General features: G+C 42.9%; 1 protein-coding gene across 2 annotated transcripts in view; it reads left to right on the plus strand.

Annotated features, from left to right (window-relative positions):
• The window catches only part of PALM2AKAP2 (PALM2 and AKAP2 fusion), a 735,219-nt gene that overhangs the window by 492,546 nt on the left and 221,795 nt on the right, over window positions 1-20,878 (plus strand). For both annotated transcript variants that reach the window (XM_069238531.1, XM_069238540.1), the window contains one exon: window positions 5,592-5,674. In XM_069238531.1, coding sequence (XP_069094632.1) covers window positions 5,592-5,674 — 83 coding nt within the window. The remainder of the gene's footprint in view (window positions 1-5,591; window positions 5,675-20,878) is intronic.

Here is a 20,878-nt window from a genome sequence, read left to right on the forward strand (position 1 = left end):
GCTACGCCCCTGCATAAACATTCATTTTATTCATTCACTTTTTGTTGCAATGTTTCAACCAAGTGAATCGGCAAAATGTAAATGTGCATGTTTAATGGGAAAGTTACAACAAGCACTGGCAAAGCCAATAGGTCTGCCCTGATTCGCGTTTCTGATGCTGTCCAGCATGGCTAAAGAGATAACAAAAAAAGGCACTATGAACCATCCAGCGCCTCATTTTATATATGTGTGCAACATGCATGCATGTGCCCACAAAATGACGCGGGTGCTTTTTCTTTTTATGTACCGATCTACCTTGGATCGGTAAATAAAAAAAATAAATGTTGTGTGAAAAAGTTTTTTTCTTTTTGTTTAGGTTCGTATGGGGGCAGCAACATGGAAAGCGTGGGGGAAACACACAGGGCAGGGGAAGCAATATGGGTGAGGGAGAGAGAAATGTGGAAAGCGTAGGAGAAGCACACAGCTGAGAATGCAAAGTGGGCGGAGAAGCACACCAGAGTGAATACAACACAGAGGGCATAGTGGAAAGGCATGCAAGTGAGAGACAGCAACACAGAGCGCAACAGACGAGGGAGACAGGGGGAAAACACACCCACTCTTGTGGAATGCTGAACATAAAGAAAAAAGTTGTGCTGCAAAAGTGAGCAGTGGAAGGAAACAAATAATGCATTCATGTTCCAGGGGAGAGACAAACTCAACAAGGTTAAGTAAAGCCCACAAAACCTGTTAACAAAAATACAGCAAATGAAAGTGACAAGTTTGAGAACATGCCTGAAACTTAAAAGGTTTGCATCAACTAGGATGGGGCCCTTATTCTGTGCTCCAAAACGGGTCAACCTATCAGGTGGATGCACCCCTATTGTCTCCCAGATAATGTAGGTATGATAAGGGTAAGGTAGGTTGGGCACTTAGATATAACTACTTTTTCCAAAATATAGATCTCCGTAAATCCTTTTATCTTCTTGTATGTTTTTACTTGAGAAATCAGGGCATAAGTCTGACGTTAGGTATACAGCAGATACTTGTTTTGCCCTTATGGCTAGCACGCCTGGGGCTTTTTCAAGGCAGCTCACAAAACGTGATATCTTCAGCCATTGTAGTTAGTTGCTGCTGTGATCTCTGCGGTCGCCATCGATTGTTTTTTTCACCAACAGACAGCTTTCCCTGTCCGTCTAGTTCCTGGTGTCCAGAGACATGCCCCTTGAAAAATGGCACTTGATACTGTCCCTTCCATGGTGATAGCTTAAACACACTTCTTCCAGGTAATATAGAATGGCTATGGCCCGCTAATTTTGTTTAAGAAAAACACAACATTGAGCAAAAAACGCTTTAGGTAATTGATGAGAGCTAAAAAATAGATATATTGTAATGGAGGAATTGCTTTCTGAAGATGGGTAGGACATTTCTTGCAATAGACACCTTTTTCTATTCATTAATTTGATATCATGCAGCAATGTCAGAAACATCCAGCTTTAAGGCGGCAACTAATCAAACAATAATACAAAACTACACAAAACAAATCACAGAAAATACGTAATACATGAAAAGATGCACGCCAATAAACTGTATAATGTGCATGGTTAAATCGCAGTGACGGAAACTAGTCCATATCACAAGATCTGGAAAAACACATTGACATACTACAACTCAAAAGGCAGGCTAGTAATTTCTTTTTAATTCTAGTCTAAAAAAAATTAAATTCATTAGCTGTTGCAAGGCAGGAAGGTTGTTCCATAATCGTGTACCCGGCAGGCTGAGAAGCTTAATCCATATATTGTACAAGTGTCACCTTGAATTTACCGATTTGAAATCTGCAGTATAATGTAGGTTGTATTGAGAGTTGTTTTATCTTACTGGGTCTGCTAGGCTCATACGCTGGCACTGTTTCTTCATGCCACAAATCTCAGGAATTAGCAGTTGTTTTCCTAGCCATACGCGTGAAAATACACACCCTAAAGGTCTATTGATCTGGGATATTCTCAACAAAATATGTCAGAATTGTAAATATTTTCAGTTTTTAAAAAAAATTCTTCTTGATTATTGACTCTCTCAAAAGGGTGGGTGTGAATCTCTGGTTCTAAGCCAGTTTTGAACTAGCACCCTCTATTTGTCAAATCAAAAATGTTTAATAGTCTCAGTCTTAAATAATCCCCTTTTTGTTTTGTGCCTCAAAAGTGCACTTCACAAATTGTCCAAGTTTAAGACTGGATAAAGTCGATAAGTTATTTTTTTAATTGTACAATACCGAAAGCCAAGCCTTTATCACATTCACCTCGGGCATAGTTAGATGTGGGACGCCATCTTGAAACCTGGTGCAGATGGAGTTGCCGACACTTGTTCATGATTGAGATCAGCCGATGTTTTTGGTAATGAACACCTCTTGAAAATGAAGGACTTAAACTTTTCCTGCAACCGCTATACCTTTTTCTGACCCTTTTGAGGGCTAAAAAATAATTTTCTTTTAGCAAATCAGGCTGCTATTTGAGCTTTAGGAATGGGTGTGTGGTAGCTTTGTAGATGCAAAATAATCCCTTTGTGGAGGAAAAGGAAAAAGAGAGGTGTAAAGATCAACTGGGTTGACAATAATACCTGGCTTTAAAACATTTGTTCCTCTGAACAGAATGAAATGATCGTTGAAGCCAATGTGGAGAATACATATAGCACTCAGCACTTTTTATTTTATATTTATACTGTGTTTGCAACAAATTAGCGTCATTTTTAAAACTTTAATTTGGTGCAAAACGAACTCCAAATTTATACTTTGGCGCTAGACCCGTCTAGGGCCAAAGTTATGGAGTTAAAGTCATTTTTTGGAAGTGGAAACCTACCTTGCCTTAACGAGATGCAAGGTAGGCCTTCCTGTGCAAAAATGACTTTATGGCCTTAACGCCATATTTATACTCTTGTACAAAAATGGTGCACAGGAGGGATCAAAAAATTGTGCAAAGCTTGCTTTGCCCCATTTTTTAACGCCAGGGCAGGCGTTAGGGGACGTGTGGGTCTATTTCCATGGTGGACACCATGGAATAAGCCCACAGGTGCCGTCCACAGGCCCCAGAGACACTTCCCCCCCCACACCAGAAGGACTGTTGAGGATGGGGGACCCCATCCCAGGTAAGTACAGGTAAGTATTGCATTTTATTTTTTTAAGTGCCATAGGGGGGCCTGAGATTGCCCCCCTACATAGCACTTGGTGCAATGGACATGCCCAGGGGACCCTGCTCCCTGTGCTGGCCATTGGGGTGGTGGGCATGACTCCTGTCTTTTCCAAGTTAGGAGTCATATGGTATGGATGGTTTTGTGTCAGAAAATGACTCTAGGCAGGTTAGTCATTTTTTTTTCTCTAATCTGCCTAACATCATTTTTTGGTGCAAAACCCCTTCTTCCATAGCACCAGCCCCACCCGACTAACGTCATTTTTTTTTTTTACGCTAGCCCACCCTTTGCACTGGCTTGCACCATTCGATAAATATGGTGCCTGGCTGGAGCACAGAAATGGGCAAGCCAGTGCTAAACTTTTTGGTGCAAAGCTGCGTTAGTGTAGTTTTGCACCAAAAAGTATAAATCAGGGCCTCAGTCTTTTTGCTAAGATCATCCCTATATTTGCAATGCTCAGAAACACATTTAGAGCTTGGAGAGAAACAACATGTACCAACACATCGGCTATTAACCTGCTCTATGTGATGCAGCGAATAAGTAATAACATGTGGAGATGTTGGCAGACATGGTTGTGTGTGGAGATTTTAATGAGCTCATCATCCATTGAAGGTTGCTGCCCTGCTAGCTGTCTATGTTCAGCAGGCATGAATCTATAATCTACTCAGTAGCTAGTAGTGATATGATTGGAATTTCTGTCTTCCTCCTCTCATAAGACGGGTGGTATCTGACCCTGAATTTATTCCTGTTGGCTTTGAAGATGGCAAGTGCTCCCACGCGGCTGAAGTGGGTACTTTACTTTGCTGAAAGATGCTATTGCCTCTGCAATAGAACCAATGCTGACTACCCTGGAGGATGTCAGCCCATAAAGATGTACTCAGTTTTGGGCATCTTGGATTGCCAAACACTTTGCTGATTGCCTAAGACAATAATTATGAGAAGCCTGGTCATTCCAACAACACCGGTACCTATACAGATCCTCCGGAAACTTTGCTAAATGTTAGATGTTATTTTAAGCTGGACTATAGCACATGCAAGGCTGTCCATCTTAACACATCAAAATACCTAGCATAAAGTTAACGACTTTGGGGAGTGTCTGCTGTTCCAGGAGCAATGGAGGCCTGTGTCTGAAAGCTCCCAGATTTAGGAGACACAAGACCATGCCACAGTTTTCCTACACATTCGACCCAAACTCTAGAACACTGTGCCCTCTCTCTTAGAAAAGTACCTTCACTTAACATCTTCAAATCCTAACTAAACTACCCCATGTCAAACAGTTGATTACACCACAGTGAAATCTACCTTCCCCAATCTAAGTCTTGCCTGTAAGAGCTGCCTGAGCTCAAACATCGCTACTCTCCCCCATAATATGAGCACCTTGGGGTTTGCTTCTATAAATGTCATTATGAAGCAAGGAAAATCCTGCTCGACTTTTGACAAAACTCTGGCTTCACTGTCTGTCCCAATAGTAATTCTTCTTAAAATGATTCACTGTCATCTCATGAACTCTCCCTATGTTCATCCACCTGCTCTTTCCAAGCTTCACTGCCACATGCGATAGTTTGAGCTGCATGAACATTTCTTCTCTGTAGTGTCAATGTATTGTTATAATACTAACCATAAAGTTCATGTTCGTTTTGTCTGTGAAACCAGTGCTTAATTTATCAATAAAAACATGCCAGTGCCCAAAGCTCTCCACTGAAAAATGTGGTTGCTGCAATTAAATGTGTGGGCACAGAATACTGAGGTAGCGTAATCTGAAAGCCACCTTGGGCCTCTTTAATCCATTTACAGCCGCTCCCTGCCCCTTCAGCTCATTCTTTCAGCTTTCTGCTTTCCCCCTTTGTGACGCTTTTTCGTTGTTCTCGTCCTCTGTTTTTCCTATATGTGTCTTTTGCTCACAGTAAATGCCTGATGCAGAAAAATGAGTGCCGTGCCCCACACCGGAAACCACCAGCTCAAATTAAGCACTGTGTGCAGCACTCAAACACTGTTGAAGCCAGGCCCCAGCTTTAGAAAGCTTAGCAAATAAATGAAGTAAAAATAAAATCTGTCTGAGTCTAGAGGTCTCTCCACCACCGCAAATTCCTACAGCCTCACATGCTGAGGCTATAACTTTGAAAGGAGAGATCTTCAAACGGGCCACTATTCTCTTGTCATATTAAGCTGCCACCACCCTCCATAAATAAGTACATTTACAGACTGGCAGACAGACATGATATTTGTGACTTTTGCTTAGACCTGTAAGGTGAGTGCAATGCTCAAAATGGCCACCAGGCGTTCCCGTGGGAGGAATCAACCACCCAACGAGAGAGGCGGTGCAGAACCCTGGCAATGTTCAACTATTTGCCATCAGACTGAGGACTAATATATATACTTGTCTTGTTTATGCACATGTTCTTTCATTCTGTTGACAACATGCTTTTGCATTTTAGAAGTGAAGGGGAAGCATGTGCAGTTTGAAGACCATAGAGGATCCAACTCATACGAAAGCCCTGGAGCTGAGCTGTCCACTGTGGTGAGTTAAGATTCACAGGGAATTGACTCCTGACCTTCAGATCACTGTTAACATTGTAAAAAATACATTTAAAATCAGCACCTGACTGGACGGACGTTTAAATTCTTGTGTGTTTCCTGGTTTGCAGCTGGTGTTGCCATCAGATTGCATTGTCTGAGCATTATTATTGTATTGTAATTGCATTTACATAGTATTTGCTACCGCCGACGAAGTGTAGAAGCCATTTATACATGCATTTCAAAACCCCCGGCAACCCTATTATGTTATTTGATTCTACTTGTCGTCAAAACCAGAGAATTAAAAGCACCCCACAGTATTCCAATCTAAGCCTCTCATGGACTCGGAGAACCTGACATAGCGTTATTTTGCCGAATTATTTCCGAGTAGCCACGGCCCCTGGTAGCCCCCACTTGACTTGACTCTGGACTTGAGCACTCTACAGCAAACTATTATATATAACAGACGGATCTGAAGAATAAGTTAAGAATGCGGCTCTTCTAAAGAAGGCATAGCTTTGCCGAAACGCGCATAGCGCTAGAAGCACAAAAAGAGAGAGAAACACAAAAGAGAGAAGAACAAGTCACACTGATCTTCTGAAAATTATTTTGGATAATAACTGAATAATATGACGTCAATTGTTAGACTTCAGATCGACCGAAAATTGAGAACTCTCTTATGAGAATTTTGAAACCTATTCTCATCATTTGATAACAGATTTTTGAACATCACATATTTGTTATCAAATGATGAGGATAGGTGCTTGGGACGTCATAATAAAAGGGTTATAAAGCAATGTGATATGCTCTAAGCCATACTGACCAAAACTGGAGAAGAGATTTTAGACAGTGAATGATATTATAAAATCCAGAATGATATTGCCATGTTCTACATAGTGTGATTTATGGTAAAAAAACATGGTTTTAATGAGATGTCTAATGTGATGAGTGAGTAAGTTAGTTGTACGTGTGTGGTGAGAACGAAGTACAGAGAGAGTGGACTTTTAAATACGATTATATAATAGAGTTTGATAAATTGTATGTGAAAATATTTTTGTTCTATGGATTACTTGATAAACATATGAGCACAAATGTTTTGAGGCTGCTTGAACACAAAAGAAAACATTTAGAATCAGATCAAATATTAAGGTTGCCAGGGGGCGCGGGATGGAGGGGGGGGGAGTTTGAAATGCACAAAGTTTTCCCTGTCCCAGGAAACTATATAGATAGCAGGGGGTCCCTTCTTTTGAGATGGCACAAGCTGTATATGTTAGGCAGCACACTGCTCTTGAACCCAAGGTTAGTGATTAATCCACTGGTTTTGGATGTTGTTGGTTTCTGGGAGACCATGTCATGCAGTTACTCCAGTGTCTTTGTGGTAGATTTAGCTGACAGGGTTAAATGTGGTCATTAATGGGGGTAGAAGGCCTCATGTTGGTGGAATTAACAGATAGGTTGGAGGTGATTAGGCGTTATTAGATTGCAGGATTATGGTTTCAACAAAGGTGACGCTGTGATCTATGAAATTAGGTATATAACACTTTCCACACCCCTTTGCAAGGCCTCAAACATAATATGACAGATACCACGGAAGGTGTATTTTCAGTTTGTTTCAAATGGATAATTTATCGAATTACAGGCAGTTCCAACCTTGGGCCTTTTATGCATCTAAGAAACATTTGACAGAATAAAGCATTTGTAGAGTATGGTCTGGATTTGCCTTTCCCAAGAATTAGCTACTGTGGCTCTATTCATATCGACCTCTTTGTAGATAAGCAAAGAAACACATTTACTAAAATGTCTTTTTCTCAGCATTTGGCCTCATAAATGAACCATACTGTGGCTGGCCATTTATGTTATCAGAATGATATTTCTTCACTAGTACGTAACCCAGCTGTGCCACTTCAATCCAGTCAAAGAGCAGAAGCAATGGAAACCTGTAAGGTACGAATAGAGAGGTGAAGAACTAGTAGTTAATCGTACATGACGTTTCTTAACCTTCTACGGTTTGTTGTATTTATTTCCCTATTTGACACTTTTTGATCTTTGACTTTTGAATACATGCTAGGCTCACACATGGTAGAGTTGGGAAACTAAATGTAAAGATCTCTGAAGGCTGTGAGAGAAACTGGAGGACTGCCAATCTTTCTTTTTATAAGTTAAGGACTGTCATGGGTGACTCATGAAACCCATGGTTTTCTAATAACCCTTAAAAGATGTGGAGCATTTTTGGATAGTTAGAAAATATTGTTGGGCCCGAAACCTGAGATATTTCTGGAATCTGCAGATGGCTAAGAAAGACTGGCCATTCACTCTACCACAGTAGACCTAAAGGTGGAACGCAGGATATAACTGGCCTTGGTTATTGAGCATACAACAATCCACAATTCAAAGCACATATCAAGACTAAAACAATGAACAGTGGCATATGTATAACGTCATACCTAGACTAAAATGTCATGTCCTGCTATTATTAAATAATCAATAAAAATGACATAAGGCATTAAGGTGTCGGAGGCATATGGAGATTATGATGTTACATGATGTGAGACACTGAGACCTAAATAGGTGACCGAGCGGGCACAGTGTTCATCCGCAGCCGATTATAGATCGAGGTTGTTTATCTTGAACACCAGAGATAGAAGTGAATACAAAGGAGAGTAGAGAAATGTGACCATGTCACTGCTATGGGCGAACGGTCTACTACTGACAGATTATTTCTAAGGTTGATAAATCTGACCTCCAAGGCCTAAAGCTAACTTAATGTAAGAAAGGCATAGATTGTGACTGAGGAGGGGCATGACAGTGCCGTCAGGTCAGAGCACCATTGGCAGGATAAGGTAGCTGGCCAATGTACATGTTCTAGTGGCCCTGGTGATGGATATGCAGACAGAGCTCATCTACATCGACAGGAGTAGGGGCAGGTAATAGTGGTCAAAGAAGGACTAGAATAATAGAAGAATCTGATCAGGTCGGGTGGCGCCACGGCTGGTTTGCGGTCTGGATCACTTGTCTGAGATTGGAGGGGAGTCATGGAGTCTTACGGCAGCTGTATGAGCCTAGGACATTGGTGCCAGGTTTTGGAAGCCCCTGGTGATCACGGCACACCCATAAGTCATGTAAGTGTGCTTGTTAAATCTTGTCTTATGTGCTTAGGCTGGGCTAGGCTGTAGGCTGTAGGATCTGCATTGTGAGCCGGAAACAATGAAATAGGTAGAAGAGCTCAGGAAGGGAAATGGAAGCCCTTTCATTTCCCTCTGCTCTCCTTTCCTGCTCGTCCATTCTGCTCCTTCTGTTCACATTTGCCTGAGGCTGCTTCTTCCATTAAAGACCTATTAAATGCATTAGGTGCATTAGCAGTTAGCTTGTTTGTGGGATGCAGAGGAGACAGATGTATTGCTGAAATTGAAAGCCACTGATAGAAAGTCCGCATTATTACTTTAAATAAATACACAAACGTATTTTTCTTTCGGAATACGGGCCATTTTAAGTATACCAATTAGGCTTACCTCCCCTTTGAGTCACTATGTTGTCATTTTGTGTAACATGAAAGCTGAATTACCATTTAATATGTGGAAAGAAATGTGCATTTACAACAAGTAAATTTACTTTAAAAAGTCATTTTTGTATTTCTGTGTAATAATGTGAAATGTGCTTGTTGTTTTTGTATAGCACTCTTTGAGGAAGGAGCCCACGCTAATAAATACAAAACATGATCACAAACCTCGGAGAACCCTGAATAGAAAACTGCACTGAGAATCCGTGGTGCATTTAGTGTATCACAAATACATGCATTTAACATGCAGCATCATCAATGCTGTTGATTTGATGTCATCCATCTATAGAGAGTGATCTCATATGAGTGCATAGCTTGTTTAAACATTCTTTACATTCCTTAATGTCTGCTTTATTCCATTACCGGTATGAATAACGGTTTATAAATGAATGAATGATTATTTCAAATGTAGACTCATGCATCTCCTCATACATCACTACTTCTTGATAGACATACACGTCCAATTAATTTATGAACATGTACATTGTATTGTATACATATGTTTACATTGATGTATTCTACATGTACATGCCTTCAAAAAATGTATGCATTCCCATTCAAGTGAAGGGCAACTAGTTCTGTGTTGTGCTTTCCTATTGCTTATGTTAACTAGTCACTTACATATCTTTAGGGGTTGCTCCTGACTCCTTTGCAGCTTGTGTGCTTGGAGCTGGTTTTTGGTGTATACAAAAATGTAAAAAATAGGGATTTATGCATAGTTCTGGGAACTGGGTGATCATTCTCAGGTCCTTGTAAATGAAAATCATCCCCATGGATCAAGGCACCCCGTGAGCCTCTGTAGGAGGCTGGACTGGCTTGTAGTGAGTACCAAGGGGTACTTACACCTTGCACCAGGCCCAGGTATCCCTTATTAGTGTAGAGGGGTGTCTAGCAGCTTAGACTGATAGAAAATGGTAGCTTAGCAGAGCAGCTTAGGCTGAACTAGGAGACAAGTGAAGCTCCTACAGTACCACTAGTGTCACTTGCACAATATCATAAGAAAACACAATACACAGATAGACTAAAAATAAAGGTACTTTATTTTTATGACAATATGCCAAAGTATCTCAGTGAGTACCCTCAGTATGAGGATAGCAAATATACACAAGATATATGTACACAATACCAAAATATGCAGTAATAGCAATAGAAAACAGTGCAAACAATGTATAGTCACAATAGAATGCAATGGGGGCACATAGGGATAGGGGCAACACAAACCATATACTCTAGAAGTGGAATGCGAACCACAAATGGACCCCAAACCTATGTGACCTTGTAGAGGGTTGCTGGGACTGTAAGAAAACAGTGAGGGTTAGAAAAATAGCCCACCCCAAGACCCTGAAAAGTGGGTGCAAAGTGCACCTAAGTTCCCCAAAGAGCACAGAAGTCGTGATAGGGGAATTCTGCAAGGAAGACCAACACCAGCAATGCAACAAGGATGGATTTCCTGACGAGAGTACCTGTGGAACAAGGGGACCAAGTCCAAAAGTCACGATCAAGTCGGGAGTGGGCAAATGCCCAGGAAATGCCAGCTGTGGGTGCAAAGAAGCTGCCACTGGATGGTAGAAGCTGTGGATTCTGCAAGAACGACCAGGGCTAGGAACTTCCCCCTTGGAGGATGGATGTCCCACGTCGTGAAGAGTCGTGCAGAGGTGTTTCCGTGCAAAAAGACCACAAACAAGCCTTGCTAGCTGCAAGGGTCGCGGTTAGGGTTTTTGGATAATGCTGTGGCCCAGGAGGGACCAGGATGTCGCCAATTGCGTGAGGAGACAGAGGGGGCGTCCAGCAAGACAAAGAGCCCACTCAGAAGCAAGCAGCACCCACAGAAGTGCCAGAACAGGCACTACGAAGTGGAGTGAACCAGAGCTCACCCGAACTCACAAAGGAGGGTCCCACGACGCTGGAGGACAACTCAGGAGGTCGTGCACTGCAGGTTAGAGTGCCGGGGACCCAGGCTTGGCTGTGCACAAAGGAAATCCTGGAAGAGTGCACAGGAGCCGGAGTAGCTGCAAAACACGCGGTTCCCAGCAATGCAGTCTAGCGTGGGGAGGCAAGGACTTACCTCCACCAAACTTGGACTGAAGAGTCACTAGACTGTGGGAGTCACTTGGACAGAGTTGCTGAGTTCAAGGGACCTCGCTCGTCTTGCTGAGAGGAGACCCAGAGGACTGGTGATGCAGTTCTTTGGTGCCTGCGGTTGCAGGGGGAAGATTCCGTCGACCCACGGGAGATTTCTTCGGAGCTTCTAGTGCAGAGAGGAGGCAGACTACCCCCACAGCATGCACCACCAGGAAAACAGTCGAGAAGGCGGCAGGATCAGCGTTACAAGGTCACAGTAGTCGTCTTTGCTACTTTGTTGCAGTTTTGCAGGCTTCCAGCGCGGTCAGCAGTCGATTCCTTGGCAGAAGGTGAAGAGAGAGATGCAGAGGAACTCTGATGAGCTCTTGCATTTGTTATCTAAAGAATTCCCCAAAGCAGAGACCCTAAATAGCCAGAAAAGGAGGTTTGGCTATTTAGGAGAGAGGATAGGCTAGTAACACCTGTAGGAGCCTATCAGAAGGAGTCTCTGACGTCACCTGCTGGCACTGGCCACTCAGAGCAGTCCAGTGTGCCAGCAGCACCTCTGTTTCCAAGATGGCAGAGGTCTGGAGCACACTGGAGGAGCTCTGGGCACCTCCCAGGGGAGGTGCAAGTCAGGGGAGTGGTCACTCCCCTTTCCTTTGTCCAGTTTCGCGCCAGAGCAGGGCTGGGGTATCCCTGAACCGGTGTAGACTGGCTTATGCAGAAATGGTCACCATCTGTGCCCATGAAAGCATTTCCAGAGGCTGGGGGAGGCTACTCCTCCCCAGTCCTGACACCTTTTTCCAAAGGGAGAGGGTGTAACACCCTCTCTCTGAGGAAGTCCTTTGTTCTGCCTTCCTGGGCCAAGCCTGGCTGGACCCCAGGAGGGCAGAAACCTGTCTGAGGGGTTGGCAGCAGCAGCAGCTGCAGTGAAACCCCTGAAAAGGTAGTTTGGCAGTACCCGGGTCTGAGCTAGAGACTCGGGGGATCATGGAATTGTCTCCCCAATGCCAGAATGGCACTGGGGTGACAATTCCATGATCCTAGACATGTTACATGGCCATGTTCGGAGTTACCATTGTGACGCTATACATATGTCGTGACATATGTATAGTGCACGTGTGTAATGGTGTCCCCGCACTCACAAAGTCCGGGGAATTTGCCCTGAACAATGTGGGGGCACCTTGGCTAGTGCCAGGGTGCCCACACACTAAGTAACTTAGCACCCAACCTTTACCAAGTAAAGGTTAGACATATAGGTGACTTATAAGTTACTTAAGTGCAGTGGTAAATGGCTGTGAAATAACGTGGACGTTATTTCACTCAGGCTGCAGTGGCAGGCCTGTGTAAGAATTGTCAGAGCTCCCTATGGGTGGCAAAAGAAATGCTGCAGCCCATAGGGATCTCCTGTAACCCCAATACCCTGGGTACCTCAGTACCATATATTAGGGAATTATAAGGGTGTTCCAGTATACCAATGTAAATTGGTAAAATTGGTCACTAGCCTGTTAGTGACAATTTGTAAAGAGAGAGCATAACCACTGAGGTTCTGATTAGCAGAGCCTCAGTGAGACAGTTAGTCATAACACAGGTAACACATACAGGGCACACTTATGAGCACTGGGGCCCTGGCTGGCAGAGTCCCAGTGACACATACAACTAAAACAACATATATACAGTGAAATATGGGGGTAACATGCCAGGCAAGATGGTACTTTCCTACAGCCTCTCAGACCCTCTGGCCTTGATGTAGCTCAAATGACCCAGCTTTGGCTGCATCAGTATTTGGGTGAACCTGGCTCCTACAGCCCAGGAACCCAGAGTGGACAATCTTGTAGTAAGGGTGACCATCAGCACATGGGGCCGTGCAATGAACAATTGTGCTGGTCTCTGGGAGTTTATGAGCTTTAGAGTTAGAGAAGATTCACAATAGTGTCAGGGTAACCCACGGTCATAGCTTGGTCAATATAATTGAGGGGTGGGAGCTTCAGATTTCCCCAACAATCGCGCTGCGATATCTTGTTAAAACTCATTATATGAGAAGCACAACTTGAGGGGAACTTAAGGAGCAGTGGAAAGAGAGATGAGGGCAGATGGGTAGGGGCGCTTAAAACACAACATTTTCCCAACTAATCAGCATTTGAGGCCTTCAAAACAGAGAGCGTGAGTGTTTTTGCCAGTGTGGGCATAGAAAAATCTAAGGTGAAATCTGACAGACCCTTCACCATACCCGACTAAAAGCACTTGTACCCAACTATTATAACAAAATACATTTTTGGGATGGTGTAACCCCCCCCAAACACCTCCCTGAAGCTACGCCCCTGGGGTAACCCTCCGAAAAGGAGGTGCTGACCATGAAAGTGCTGTTGGGGCATTTATCAACTAAATAAAATATTTTGATTAATGTGCTGTGCGGCCGTCAGAACCTTTGAGGCACAGACCTAGAAAAATAAAGAGCGATTGGCGATAAACTGTAGAACTCAGGTAGCCGGGGAAAGGAACGGTAGTGTGTAAAAACACTCAAATTCAAGTGTTAATATTGAAAATTCGGTCCGGTCTCCAGTAAGCGAATGATGGCTATTCTTTAGCAACAAAATTGGAATTGCTGTCCCAAAAGAAAAATAGGATGCGAAGATTAAGCAGCAAACAGTGATGCTATCCGTGGGGTACAGTTGTTTCTTCATTTCACTCTTTTGAAGGTGTAGTTTACCTCTTAATCATTATGTAAAAATATATATGACCCTACATTTTTGCCAAGACAAATGACCTCTGGGTGTTTAATTGTGCCAGCGGCGTTGGTAGACGCTAAATTCTGGGCCTATGACAGTCGGTTTAACTTAAATATACTTGAAAAGGTTTTACCATGCTTGGCTATCATAACACATGCATAGCATGGTCAGTAGAAATGCCTCGCTTGCGAAAACTACTCCCATGCTGTGTAAGTGGTCCTCGTGCAAACCTGGAAATGAGTGACTATAAGCTTGTTAAAAGTATAGGGGTTGTAGTAACATTCGATAGGCTGAGACTTGTAAGAATTAGATGGGAAGCTGTGTTACTGAGATTCGACGAAAGTGTCTTCCAGTGGAAACAGGGATTGACTGCTTGGAGAAGTATGCCGTGTCTTGTTCATGGAATGATGACATAGTAGACTGAAGGACACAGACCTAAAACTATTGAATGTCCTCACTAAATCACTAAGGTGTGTTGGAGGGGTGAGTTAACAGGAGATAATGAAATCATCTGTAGATTTGCTGAAGAAAGATGGAAAATACATTTTACAGTTGTGGCTCTTTTGGTTATTGGTAGTTTGAATGGAGACAGATTTAGGGTTATGAGTGATTTGGTTGGAGAATAGATTGAAAAGAGGTAGCTATTGTGGTTACAAGAAGCTTGGTCGAAAAACTGAATGAATAGAATGTCAGTGGTTACAGGTAGGCTCGTTGGAGTTGGATGCAGCAGTTACATTTGGTCAGATTGATGTTTTCATTGGAGGCGGGGGGCCGGTACAGGTAGCCTGCTTGGAAGAAGACTATTGACAGATTTAAGGCAGGTACAGGCAGTGATCAAAGGGAGGTGTGTTGGTGGTAGATGGAGTGATTGAGGATTAGGACTGGGGCAGTGGGGGAGAAGAGATCACAGACAGGTGCTTTGCTTATGTGACTGGTTATTTAAAGGAGGTTGGTACAGTGATGAAGGTAGGTGTGTTGGAGGTTGGTGGTTGATAGCAGGTAAGACAGTTGTCGCGGCTATGTATGCTGGCAGTGGATGCACTGTGATTAAATGTGGGTGACCAGAGCAGGAAGGATTCTCCCAGGCTGTTTTTCTGCAGTATTTAAGGGTTGAGTCTCTATGGCATTACACTGAATGCATGTCGTCACAACAGTGTCAATAGTCGCCAGCTGTCTATATACACATATTTGAAGGTGGTATAACCCTTACAGCCAGGGATAGAAGACAGGCACCGCAGAGAGAAGGCACTTTTTCGGCAATGCAAGCATATATGATAGATTCAACTACTTCCTGCAAAGTAGTAGATACAATGAAAAACGACCAGTAGGTCCTGTTTTAGCTCTAAAACCACACTCCTCCAAAAGGTTAAACCACTTTAACTACTGACCAGGCACTCTGCTTTGGGAAGGTCTAAGGCATCTGCCATTCACAGAAAATAGGTCACATGTCCAGAGGGCGCAATGACACTATTAACTAAGTAATTCAAATAACAGACTTGTAAGCAAGGAGAGTTCTTTATTCTATCGACTTTCAGCAGGTCTGGGGGCTTATTTTAAATAAACCTATTTGTATGTTAAATACTTTAGTATGAGCTAGTGGCAATGAATAGAACATGTTCATAAACCAAGAGCTAGTAATACCGGAGTTACAGGATTGTGTGTTACATTAAACCCCCTATTTTAGTATGAAATGCGGAATCCACCCGACCAGAGTTGTTGCGGCTGATGGGATTACACATGCTCCAGGGGGTTAATGTCATTACAACTGTTTGTCGCGTCTAATCTCTTCATTACTTTATTGGTCTGCGCCGTGGTGACTAGTGGACAATGTTTGGGCTTAATGCGGGATATCTATCAGGGTCAATACACAGAAAAAAAAATAATGAAGAAAAAAAGCACTACCAGTGCACTGAAGATACACTTTGTGCAAGAGATCGTGACCTTTTATTTCTGCAGAAATAGTAACTTCAGGATAATGGTTTATTGCGTTTTGAAGCCTTAATGAGAGTGGCGGCTGTCTCTTATTTACAATGTGGGGGCTAGAAGGGGATTACAATGATAATAACATTTTTAAAAACAGCACTTACCCTGGTACGTCCTCTTCTCCTCTCCTCTCCTCTCCTGCCTCCAACGCGCAAGGGATCCAGGAAACTGCACAAGCCATTTCTGGTGCTGCTTTCATTCTGGTAACCAGCATGAAAGCAGCGCCAGGATTGGTGGGAGCGGCATCTCTCAGAGCTCATTAGAGCACTGAAGGCCTGTGCTTTCTCTAACCCAGCTGTCTTAAGACAGCTGGGTTAGAGAAGTTTATAGTGCGCATGTCAGGCTGGCCATTGCAAGACGGCCGGCCAAAGGGACATGCACACTTTAAGCAATTTCACAGCTCACTGCTGTCACCTGGCAGCAATTGCCCCGCCCCTTCCTGACACTCGGTTCAGGACGGGGTACTGAAAAATAAAATGGTAATAAAGAAAGTTTATTACAATTACATTTTTCAGTTCCGGGGGTATTTGTTTTAGTGGGGCGACGCTCTTCCGCTCTTGTGAAGGGGCCGTCCCTGCTTAATCATAACTACGAGTGGTACAGTCCTTGACCCCGTTTAGTACAAATATGAATTCCTAATTATTGAATTATTCGGTGTTTACTTACCTTTTGGTTCAGAAATGCAATGAGGCGAACGTGCATGTGTGCAAGGCGGGTAGATGATTGCATCAAGCAAAGGATGGGGTGGAGGGCGAGAAGCAGGGAAGTGAGAATCTAAGACAGCATTATGTCGCCCGCCGTGCACAAAACACCCATGTGTCAGTGGCTCTGGGAAAAGGGAATCAAGCAAGAGTTAAACATGGCGGGCCACTTGAATTATGGTATGCATTGTAAAATGGAGGAACCAGGTTCGAGTCTTGGTGTCAGCTCAACAACCTGTGATTCTGGGCACATCACTTAATCTCCTTGTGCCTAACTATAATAATAATATAAATCTGACCTTTGGTAATGTAACTGGTGCTCATGTGAAGTGCTCTTTAGGATGAGTTTTCGCTATATAGAACCATAACTTCGTTTTTAACTCTTTTTTTTCATGGACAACAATGCAATATAGTCCGGTTTTACTATTGAGGGGTTCTGGTGACATTTTAAACCATGAGGCTGAAAGCCAGGTGATTTGTAAGTGTCACCAGAACCCCAAGATGACAATATAAAATCATATTACATACTACACCATTCCAAAATGTTTACATGATATGTTATTTTGGGGTAGTTAATTTGTTAAAGCTGTTTTACTCAATGCACAACTAAAAAGACAATGACTGGAACTAAAATGTTTAAATTGTGTTTATCTTTGATGAATACATTATTGATAAAATAATTGGCTTTCATGAGGGCTAGTGGATTTATGCGAGTCTGTGGCTGCAGTGTTTACCACACAATAATAAGGTTATCAAATTTGCTACATAATTTTACCACACAATAATGGAGTTATCACATCTGCCACATAATTAGCAGACTTCAATAAAATTATTTTTTCTTGGTCAAATGGATGAAAATAATATTCCAACAGAGTATGAGGTATAATTTGTGTTTCTACCCCATAATTTACATATCTGCTGCATACCTTTCTTGTCCATGCAGCATATAATTCAAGAAGCACTGAAGATAGTACATTGGATTTGGGGCTGTAATTATGATGATGAAATTGTTATTTCACAGTGAACCTTAAAATATTCTCTATATTTCTTTGTTCCTTTGTAATTATGGTTAAGTCAAAGTTTTCAATGAAAAGGCACCCTTGTTATGCTAGTAACTTCGATGCTATTCAGCAAATCATTATGAAATTTTCCCAGAAAAAGACTTCAGTCATTTTAGGATCAGCATTACAAGTATTGAGTGGTCGGGGAGGAAGGTAAAGAGTTGTGTCAAAAAGTGACACTTTCTATTTTAACTCCCATGGGAATTGTGCTGGATTATAAAATTTAGCATGAAACTAGAACTTAACTAAATCCGTTCAGTAGTTTCCGAGACATCTGCAGTTACAAAAATGTTTAAGGTGGGCTTGAGTGGGTTGCAGGTTTGAGATATTCGGACCATTAATTCACGGACCTTCCGCTGATTCACATAGCCACAGGGAAACCGTGAATCATTTGAAAAGAAATACATTATTCCTCTTGGAGATTAGATTTTTCTCCTTCTTACCTTTTTGTTTGTGAGAAAGTCTGCAATCTTGAAGTATGTGCTGTAACCGGTCGGTGTATGTTAAAGAAGCTTCCACAGTTGCACATCCTGTGCACATCATGAGTGTGTGAGTAAGTATGAAGTCTTGATACTTCTGCCACGACTATGCTGTGAATTTGAGGGAAGTTTGAACTGTTGCTACACGTCTTATTGACCTGTTGGGTGTTTGAGACTGCAAGTGCCGCTGATGCTTCAGCTCTGACTATTCTTTGTATGTAAGTGGTCTGTGCATCACAGTGACACTTTCAGCACCACTTCTGATGTTTTGTGCTGAAGCGTGGATTGTTTGTTGCTTTAGAGGCAGGAAACTTGTCATATGTATACTCGTGCTGTGCCTGTTCACTGTATATCAAGTAGTTAGGAAAGGTGTTGCTTGTAAAATTACTGTTTTGTGCATATGAGGGCAGTGTGCATGGATACTGCACATCCGTGATTCATTTGTAAAAGAATAAGTGCTGGGACCCACAGATTTACTCAGCAGCCGACGGCCGGCATTGTTGAACGTTGCCATGCAGAATACCATGAATATGTAGTCTTGATTCCACCTTATACCTCTTCAATACACCTCCAGACACTCCCTGTCCCTCTGCATCACTTGTACAGGTTCCTTGTTTTTTACTTTGTCATGGGTTTTTCCATCATCCTCTTCATCCTTTCCCACTTTTGTGTTTTTCATTCTCTTACTCTGGGTCAAAGTCTGATGAGGAGAATAGGACACCCAGTCTGGACCAGCCCTCCTCCAACCTCAAATGAATCAATGATAAGTCTTTAACTAGAGATCGATCATGGGTAATGGGCAGCGTTTATTACAGTGAAGGTAAAACACAACAAAACACAAACATAATAAAGTGGCAAGTAAAATGTAAATTCAAACCACCACAAGAAATGACATCAAACAGCATTATAAAAAACACAAAGCAGTTAAGAAAGTATGATGAAGCAAGGTGATGCATACATTGAATTTAACCTATAATCTATGGTAAGCATACAGTATTAACAATGAGGCTCTCATTGATCACATCCCAACAGTAAAGACTTGGTAACCCTTCATCCCTCTTGGACCACACGGGTGAAACCACCTGTATCCCTGAGGGGTGATTCTAAATCTCTGTGTCCATCGTCACAGCTCCATGCCCAACACTGGTGAACCATGATCCCAGACCCTAAGCCAGAGTGAATGATGGAGAATCCCTCTGCTGCTGAGAAGCAATATCAGCGGTAATTTCTCCACCACAAGGCCAACCAGGGCAATAAGGGCATTTGCTCTCCCCTCCACAGTACAGGGATTGCATGAACACCTAAATGTCATCAATGAATAGGTCCATGTCAGCAACAGATAAATGAACCCCATCTTGGTGAAACATGTGATCACCCCTGATCAACATAGGGGGAATGTTCCTTAAGTGCCCTGGACCCAGGCATAATTTTGAAATCTCACAGTTGAGTCACCTGACAGACACATTAATCACTCTGGACTTCATGTCCTTGCTTGCCCAACTTGCATTAGGGTATCATGTGGGACCATGCGATGAAAGCATCCAGGAAAGACTGACATAGCCAAGGTAACTACTGTGAAATAGATTCCCTAGGTGTTTTGCATCCTAATTTTACCAAGTCATTACTCCCACCAAGGTGCACAATGGCAAGATATGGGAACTGGAATCCCGCATGACCCCTTGTCTCCTCCACTATCTGTCGAAGCTGAGAAATCTGGAGACCTCAGACTCCCACAACACCCAAAGAGGATGTGCTTCAGCAAACCCGGCTTTGGCCTATGGAACTGGTGTAACCAGTACCCAGCCCGCCTCACAAATTAATCGCTGATGACCTACACCACAGTGGAAGGCATAACTACTGAAAAAAGCAAAGGAAAAAGCATGAAGGGAGTGAATGCATGACAACTTTTTGATGATAAAAGGCACCTCTTACAAAAACTCTGGACATGTACAATGCCTGAAACAGGGTGACTTGACTTCCTGGTGGAAAAGACCAGCCTTGGCTGCAAATGTAGCTGTGCCTATCCTGCTAAATGCGAACAGTAACCCACTAAATCCACCTAAATGGACTTAAGGGTACTGTTTAAAATAGCCAAAAGATGGTAGTGAGAGAGGCAATCCCCATTAGTATGGATAAACAGTGCTGAAACATCACAGCTGGGCCGCAATGAGAGGTATGCCCTCATGCGAGCTACCAGGCAGATCGAAAAACCTTGGGTGGCCCAGAGTTAAATGAGGGCCCTCCTTCACTGTGGGGCAGTTTTGGATCTATTTAGTTTAATAGCAAGTTTGTGTATATCCCCCTGCATAATATGATTTAGAGGTCCCAACTAATTCTCCAATTCTGAAGGCACCATAGAAGGTGACAGCAAATGCAGCTCAAAACAATACTACCGACCAACTGTGAGCTGCATAACCTGTGTAAATTATCTAAAATGACGCCCAGCTTTTGAGTATCAAGCAGTCTTCTGCAATCCTTAAACAATGCCCTCCAGCCTTGCCCGTACTGCCAATGCCTTCCTTACCAAAAAACAGCTGCCCACATCCGATGCACCTCTGAGCTTTGCGAAAAAGCCCATGGCTGCAAAATGCACCATAGCATGTGGGTCTGGCCTACCCTGGTCCCTTCAAGCCCC

Source organism: Pleurodeles waltl, chromosome 1_2 (assembly GCF_031143425.1).
Source record: "Pleurodeles waltl isolate 20211129_DDA chromosome 1_2, aPleWal1.hap1.20221129, whole genome shotgun sequence".
Lineage (NCBI taxonomy): Eukaryota > Metazoa > Chordata > Amphibia > Caudata > Salamandridae > Pleurodeles > Pleurodeles waltl.